General features: G+C 43.8%; 1 protein-coding gene across 3 annotated transcripts in view; it reads right to left on the reverse strand.

The window, feature by feature from the left end:
• PIK3AP1 (phosphoinositide-3-kinase adaptor protein 1) overlaps positions 1 to 1,340 on the reverse strand; it is an 81,487-nt gene extending 80,147 nt beyond the window's left edge. For 2 of the 3 annotated variants that reach the window (XM_032231838.1, XM_032231836.1), the window contains exon 1: positions 1,016 to 1,340. In XM_032231838.1, the coding sequence (XP_032087729.1) occupies positions 1,016 to 1,031 (16 nt within the window). In that variant the 5' untranslated portion in view covers positions 1,032 to 1,340. The remainder of the gene's footprint in view (positions 1 to 1,015) is intronic. The other variant, XM_032231839.1, reaches the window with a different exon arrangement.
• Between the last annotated feature and the right edge of the window lie 7,137 nt (positions 1,341 to 8,477).

An 8,477-nucleotide genomic window follows, 5' to 3' on the forward strand; every position in this document is an offset into this window, starting at 1 on the left:
CCAGAATCTGGAAATTGAAGTCCACAGGACTTAAAGTCGCCAAGGTTGAGAAACTCTGCCTTAGGGCAACCTAACAGCATCAAGTGGGACTAGCTTTATATTACTGTATTATGTGCAAAGCTGATTTGGCAACAAGTCCCTTTATATATCTATGAAGGAAGATAAAAACTAAAACAAGGTTATATAAAAAGTATAAGAAAAAAAGAAAGAAAGAAAATAGAAAGAAAAACGTGCAAGAAAGGGGGAAGGGGATTAAAAGAAAAATAGAAAAGAAAAAAGACAAAGAAGTGACTTCCGATCTTTTTTAAAGCAGTTACAAGTTCAATTATAAATTTATCTCTTACGCGATAATTAGAACATAAATTATTTCCTTTCTATCATATCCTATGTAATAATCAAAATCAGAAAGCCTATGTTCATTTTTTTTCTGTTTTAGACAAAAAGCCCATAAGGTGCTTCTAATCACCAATAAGTTTCGCTGATAAAAGTGCGAGGCTTATTGGGTAATTTTCCCATTAAAAAAACACAAAACCAATAAGCACAGGAACGGTGTCTAAAGCTGCGCCAGCCCCTGCTTTCTTTTAGAGCAGGGATGTCCAAACTTGAATTCTGGGAGTTGAAGTCCACAAGACTTAAGTTCCCAAGTTTGGACACCCCTGTTTTAGAGCTAGCAGAAGGGCTACTAGCCCAGCCACTAGAACCTCTGTTACGCCAATCTCTTGTCAACGAAACTCGGAAAAGTTTAGATCGTCGTGGGAAGGCGGCAAGTTTGTCCGCCACGCGCCGCCTTTCTTGCCCGCCCTCAGAGGCTTTTGGCCGGACGCTCTTCGTCCACTTGAGCGACCCAGAATCGGGCGTCAGCGAGGCAAGAGAAGTAGAAGTTCCTCGCTCCGCTTCTTCCGCTACCGAAACGACCGAAATGAAGAGGGGGGCAGCGGAGCGGCAGGTGCTACTGCTCCTGCCCACGGCTGGGAAGAGGGACTTTTTCTCCGGCCTCCGAGTTCGCCTTCCTTACCTGAGGCGGCGGCCATCCCAAGCTTCACCTCGGACAAGCCGAGCTGCCTCCTTATGGCCGGCAAGTCAGCCGGAGGTCCTGCTCCAGCCTCCTTCCGGCGCTTGTGGGGAGACAGTTCTGGCGCCTCGGCAAGAACCGGCCGGCTGAGGGCGGCGACCACTTCCTCCCTTTCCCTTCCCCTTTCTCTGCGCCAGTAGAGAAGCTACGGCCGGCCCCGGGCGGAGTTCCCACGACTATGCGATCGGAGCCCCCTAGGTCAGCCGCGCCCGCCGGCCGCAGGTGGTTCGCTCGGCACAGCCCAGGAGATGGGCAAATGGGCCCCCTCAGCAGGCGTCGGGCAGTTACGTGAAGCCCACGAACCTCTGTGAAGATGGGGAAGGCGCCTATCCGAGGAGAATGGAATTCTTAGCTGCCGCTCTTGGGGCGCAGCTTGCGAGCTTCTGTACAAAACTGTATGCAAAATAAGTGGCAAAGCACCAATCTCAGTGTTGTAATTTAGTGCGCTGTATGCACGGTGAGGAAAGATAATTGCTAAATAAACACTAGTTATTTTTACTTACAGTGCTTATAGGCTGTTGTAGTTAATCTACTTTACCAACTTCTGAGCAGGGTGCAGCTTCCCAAATTCATAATAAGAGTTAAATTAATTAGTTTTAATCATTAAAGGTTAGAGCTAAAATCCTAATATAAAGTGAAGGAAATAAATAAATAATAAGTTACTCTTTCATATAAAGGGTGAAATGTAACACAAAGGTGTAAGACTCTTGGCGCTGTTCTTGGTTGTAAATTAAGCACAAAGCAGTAAAGTCAATACAGGACGACTTGCTAAAATTCCTTTACTATTTAAATACAGACAAGGACATCAATTGGTGAGATGATAACATCAGCAGCCTAGAATGAAATAACAAAGTGGCACAGATAAGATAAAGGGATCTGCAGGAAAAGTCATGCTGTCCTCTTGAAATGCAAATTAACCTCAAAGAATGATTTTGGAAATGGGGAGGGGTTCTTCTTAGGCATCATGCGTAATCATTAGGAAGGTATAAATTGTATTACTTGAAGTCTATCCTTGTGCTCCTTGTACTCAAGCCATTGGGAAGAGTCTGGGCTTTTTCAATTTCTTTGCAATAAAAATTTTTGAATTGTGAATCAGACTTGTCTTTTGAATTGTGAGCATAAAAAATGGGTTTTAATATCTCACAAAAGGAATTATAAATATAATCAAACATTGCAACACCATACAGTTAAAGTATTACTCATCCAGAGGAGTAGTAATAGCTGCTCTGGCAAGGAGGCTTGTTAAAATAAAAAATGAGGTTTTTGTCAAGATCAAGAGGAAGGGTGCAGGCAACACAGTATCAGCTGTAATACTGAAAAGGAAAGTCACTTGATTCTATCTCTGATTGAGAACTCACTATATTAGATCTATTAGCAGATAGAGATTATAGATTATAGAGAGAAAATGGTCCCACAAATATCAAGGCTCTGAATCCTGAATGTAATTATGATAACCTGCATCCTGAACTGCAACACAAAATCAACTGGCAATCAGTGCAGCTCTCGAATTAGAGACGTTTTAAAGGTGCCTCAGGAGTACTTATAACCAACAAGAGCCACCACATTTTGAACTATCTATAGTAGTGATGGCAAACCTTTTTCTTACAGTGTGCCAAAATTCATGGGTGCGCACTATCGCACGTGTGTGCCCACTCAACCTCCCTGCCCACCCCATGCATGCACACACGATCCCTCAAGAGGCTCTAGAGGCTTTCCTGAAGCCTGGTGAGAGTGAAAACAGCCTCCCCTAGCTCTCCGGAAGGACAAAAAAATCAGAATGTGCACCAGAGCTGACGGCTGGTGTGGCACCAAATATGGCTCCATATGCCACCTGTGGCACACGTGCCATAGGTTCGCCATCACGGATCTACAACTTCCAAATGTTCTCAAGGGCAGTACCATATAGCACTGCAATACTCCAAATGAGAGGTATCTAAAGTCTCTCATTCTGGCAAAGATTATCTAGCACCGTCCTAACCTTTTCAGAGGCCATTTCGATCCCTTTGGGAGAAATTTGATAGCCCAGGTAATCTATCTTGTTCTGGTGGAATTCGCACTTAGAAAGATTGGCATAGATTTTAGCGGCCCGAAACTTCTTAAGGATGACTCAAACCAACCTCACGTGTTCTGCTTTGGTTTTGGTGTAAATTGTCATCCAATTACAGCAGCACCCCTTTATACAGACGTTCATGCAGTACTTCATTAATGGATTGCATGAAGACTGCAGGGCTCCTTATAATCCAAAAGCAAGCATATTTGAACTGGAAACAACCAAATGGATAGTTGAAAGGGGTCTTCCATTCATCCCCCTTCCTGATTCTAAGGTGGTAATATACTTCCCACAAGTCCAGCTTGATGAAAAAATTTCCCCTTTGCCAAATGGGCCAGCATGTCCTTTATCAGAGGGAGAGGGTACATGTTTTCCATACATACTGTGTTCAGACATTGATAGTCAACACAGAGAGGCAAAGTCCCGTTTTTATTCTCCCTGAATAAGAGTGGTCATGCTGTTGAATAAATCCACGAGCTAGGTTTTTAGCAATCCAATTCTTCCAATTCTCTAGGGGTCATTGAGTATAGTTTTGGTTTTGGTAGCTTTGCCCCAGCATGATTTCAAAGGCACAGTCCGTGGGCCACTGGGGAGGAAGTTTGTCTGACCCTTTTCTTGCTAAATATATCCCTCAGATCTCTGTATTCCTTAGGAATGGTGGGAAGGGGCTTCCTTTGCATTGCTGCACCAAGTTCACAGTGTGGAGAGAGTGGGCTCCCTCTGTGATTTGGAGGTTGGCTGCTCCTCTTGAATTTCAGTAATCCCCTTCTCCAACTAACATACCTATTCCACTTTTTCAGCCAGCACAGCCATAGAATGAGGGGTCTCTCCATCCCCAGTGCCACTATAAAGCTTAGGACTTCTGAGTGGGCCCCCATCCACATTTCTATGGGTTCAGTCACAAAAGCTGCAGGAATGCTTCCTGCGACTGAACCAGTGGTGGGTTTCAAAAAAATTTGGAACCTCTTCTGTAGGTGTGGCCTGCTTTCCAGGTCCACTGGTGGAACCTCTTCTAACCGGTTCGGTAGATTTGACGAACCGGTTCTACCGAATAGGTATGAACTGGTAGGAACCCACCTCTGGACTTAACCATCTTAATTGGTAGAAAGAGGCTGGGACTTTTATTTATTTATTTATTTATTTATTTATTTATTTATTTATTTATTTATTTATTTATTTATATTTATTATAACAATTTTATTAGTTTATAATGAAGCATACAAATAAAATAAAAAAGTAAATAATAGGAAAAGTAGGGAAGGAAAAAGGGAAGAGAAATGTGGGAAGAAAAGAGGAAAAAGAAGGCATTGACTTCTGACGTCATTCGATGCAGTAGAATAAGGCATTAATATCAAACCTCAACTTTTTACTTTTACATAATAGTTTAAACTAGCCATTTCTATAACTACAAATCTATCTAATTGATAAAATCCAATATCAAAGTTTCATTTTTTTCCACCTCAAAATCTGGAAGTGATTCTAAGTAGAAATAAAAGTATTCGTATTTTTTTCTTTAATCAAAGCAGTCAATTTAGCCATCTCTGTTAACTCCATCGATTTTTGCAGTCATTCATTCATTGTGGGGATTGAGGTGACCTTTCTTTTCTATGCATAGTTTTGTTGCCATCAACATGTACTACATCAAAGTTCCAATTTTTCCCCAAGTCTTTTTCCATTAAACCCAAAAGAAAAGTCTCTGGTTTTCTGTTTATATTCACTTTAAGGATTTTCTGTATTAAGGTACAAATCCTACTCCAACATTTCTTCACTTTATCACCATAGGTGATAAAAAGTCCCCCTTTTACATTTATGTTTCCAACATTCCCTTGAAATGCCTTTATATATTATTGACAACTTATCTGGAGTTAAAAGCCAATGATACATCATCTTGTAGAAGTTTTCTTTTAGGTTATAATTTAATGTACATTTTAACCCTTTCTTCCATGTATTCTCCCATTGTTCAAGCATTACATTATATCCAAAGTTCCTTGCCCACTGAATAATCCAGAATTATATTCGATAACATTGTGTAGACTTTAGCAATAATATGTTCATCATTACCACTCATTAAAATATACAATTCATTTTTACAGATTACAGATTAACAAAGTTGACAAGGACCTTGTAGGTCATGCAGTCCAAACCCCTGCCCAAGCAGAAGACCCTACACAATTTCTAACAAATGGCAGTCCAATCTCTTCTTGAAAGCTTCCATTGGTGAAGCTCCCACAACTTCCGAAGGCAAGCTGTTCCATTGGTTGATTGTTCTCACAGTCAGAATATGTATCCTTATTTCTAGATTGAATCTCTCCTTGAGCAGTTTCCATTCATTATTTCTTGTCTGGCCTTCGGGTGCCTTGGAAAATAGCTTGAGCCTTTCCTCTCTGTGGCAGCCCCTCCAATATTGGAACATTGCTATCCTGTCTCCCTGGTCCTTCTCTTCACTAGACTAGCCATGCCCAGTTCCTGTAACTGTTCTTCATGTGTTTTAATCTCCAGTCCCCTAATCATCCTGGTTGCTCTTCTCTGCACTTTTTCTAGAGTCTCAATATATTTTTTTATAGTGTGGGGATCAAAACTGGAAGAAGTATTCTAGGTGTGGTCTTACTAAGGCTTTATAGAGTGGTATTAGTACCTCACTTGATCTTGATTGTATCCCTCTGTTAATGCAATTTAGGATTGCATTGGCTTTTTTGGCTGCCACTGCACACTGCTGGCTCATATTTAGCTGGTTGTTCACTAAGACTCCGAGATCCCTCTCGCAGTCACTGCTATTAAGCCTGGTTTCACCCAGTCCATATATGTACTTTTTTTTTCTTGCCTAAGTGTAACACTTTACTTTTCTCTACGTTGAATATCATTTTGTTAGATAGGGTCCAGTGTTCAGGTCTGTTAAGATCCATCTGATTCTTGAGCCTATCTTCTAGGGCAGGGGTCTGCAACCTTAAACACTCAAAGAGCTATTTGGACCTGTTTCCCACTGAAAAGAAAACACTGGGACCCACAAAATCTGGGTGGGCATGGCCAACTGAACACTGACTCCCACCAATCCACATGAACCACCACCCCCCGCCATGGCTACCCAGGTTTGTGGCTCCCAGTGTTTTCTTTTCTGTGGGAAAAAAGGTCTCTCTTTGTCTTTCTCTCTCTCTCTCTTTCTCCTTTTGTCTCTCTTTCTCTCTGTCTTATTCATATCTCTGTCTCATCTCTCTCTGTGTCTCTCCCTTTCTCTCTCTCTCTCAAACACATCTCTGTGTGTGTGTCTCTCTTTTTCTCCTGTCTTTTTCTGTCTCCCTCATTTCTCTCTCTTGTTTTCCCTGTCTTTCTCTAACTCATCTCTCTCTTTCTTTCTTTTTCTCTCTCATCTCTCTTTCTCCTTCTGTCTGTTTCTCTCTCCCTCTCGTGTGTGTGTGTGTGTGTGTGTATGTGTGTTCCCTCTTGAGCCATTTCCAAAAACAGGAGAGAGTTGGGTTTTTTTCCCTGATGTTGCTCTTTCTTTTTACCATATGATTTAAATCAAGAGTCATTTCAGGTTCCAAGATAAATAAAGCTCTTTCGCGCCCCCTCCCTGTTGTAGTTCCCTGTCAGCTGAACCCAGCACTGGCAGGCCCCGCCCCTCATCCTCCCCTCCCAGTCACTTCCCACCTGCTCTGAGAAGCTCTCCACCCTGAGACACTGGCTTGCACTGGCTGTGGCCGATGCTCTGCATCGTAATGGGCTCCAGGAGGAGGAGGGAACACCGTCTCCCCCATTGTGAAGCGCACTAAATTTAACTGTGCTGTGAGACCAGTGGGCAGGCTATGGAGGTGGCGAGAGCATCAGCCACAGCAAGGCCAGGCCAGTATCTTGGGGCAGAGAGCAAGTCACGCGTCTCCCTGACCTACCGAGGTACATATAGAACAAACAAGGGCCCGAAGAAATGCTCCTGCTCCGGACTATGGAGCGAGTCTCCATCCCCTGACATCACCCTTACCTTCTCAGGGCAGGCGAGGAATGACTGAGAGGGGAGGACAAGGGGTGGGCCAACTAGTGGTGGGCTCAGTCAACAGGGAGCCACAGCAGGGGAATGAAAGAGCCGCATGCTGCTCTGGAGCTGCGGGTTGCCAACACCTGTTCTAGGGTGTTAGCTATTCCTGCCAGTTTAGTATCATCTGCAAATCTTTTCCAGTATCTTCCCAGGTATTGATGCTAGGCTGATTGGTCTGTAGTTTCCTGGGTCTATTTTCCCCCTTTTTTGAAGATGGGAGTCATATCAGCTATTTTCCAGTCCTCTGGTAGTTTCCCGTTGGACAAATACCTGTGTTGCTAAGCATCCAGCCCTTGTTCCTTGCTGCACTGGCAAAGGAGAGCATGGACAGGCAGAGCTACAAGGAATATGCCAGGGGGGCAGAGTTTAGTAAATTGCAGGTATCAGGTGTTCATCACACTCTCCTTAGGTGTGGTTTTTCCCTTGCATGCTTGCCACCTGTATGCTGTGGGAAATTGTCCACCCAGCGATTTTGTTTTGCGAAATAAAAGCTGTTACTTTTGCCAAGCCTCTTTTTGGTTCTCTTTGGAATTGTGGTAACTCAAGTAAATTTTGGGACCTTACAACATGATTAAAACGTCCACTGTTTTATCCACTGTGGTGCGCAGCTTGCTGTGGGCTGAAGCACCTCTGAGCTTGGCTGTTTCTTGCAGACTTTTCATTACCCAAACTAGATAACATCAGTGCAACAAAATAACGAAGCCCGGAGAGCACCAAGACCTCTCATTTAAATCTTGGGCTAAAAATATTCTCCTTTACTGATGAAGCACTTTTAAGTCCGGCCCCTTTCAGTGAGACAGACATTTCTGCCTAGAAGAAAATTTGGCAAGTAAAAGAGCCGTTTCCTTGCCTCGGAAGTTGTGGAAGCTTTATCACTGGAGGTTTTCAAGAAGAGATTGGACTGCCATTTGTCAGAAATGGTGTAGGGTCTCCTGCTTGGGCAGAGGGTTGGCAACCTTAAACACTCAAAGAGCCACAAAGTCCTAACTGAAAGCCCCCCCCCCCCCGGTTCAATTTTGGAACCGACTGGAAGTCCTGTTCCCCCACCCCCACCCCAGTGCGGCATCCTTTTTCCTCTGCCTTTCCTAACCAAAAGCCCTAACCCTATCAATTGTGGAGCTGACCGGCGACAGGGAGCCAGAGCATAGGGATGAAAGAGCCACATGCGGCTTCAGAGCTGCAGGTTGCTGACCCCCTGACCTACAAGCTCCCTTCCAACTCTGTTCATCTAAAATCCTTTCACAGCTTCGCCTCCCTGGAAGGGAATGGGTGGGGAGAGAAGCAGGAGAGGGTGGGTGGTTTGCTGTCAATCCTCCGAGCCCACAGAG

This window comes from Thamnophis elegans, chromosome 15 (genome assembly GCF_009769535.1).
Source record: "Thamnophis elegans isolate rThaEle1 chromosome 15, rThaEle1.pri, whole genome shotgun sequence".
Taxonomy (NCBI): Eukaryota; Metazoa; Chordata; class Lepidosauria; order Squamata; family Colubridae; genus Thamnophis; species Thamnophis elegans.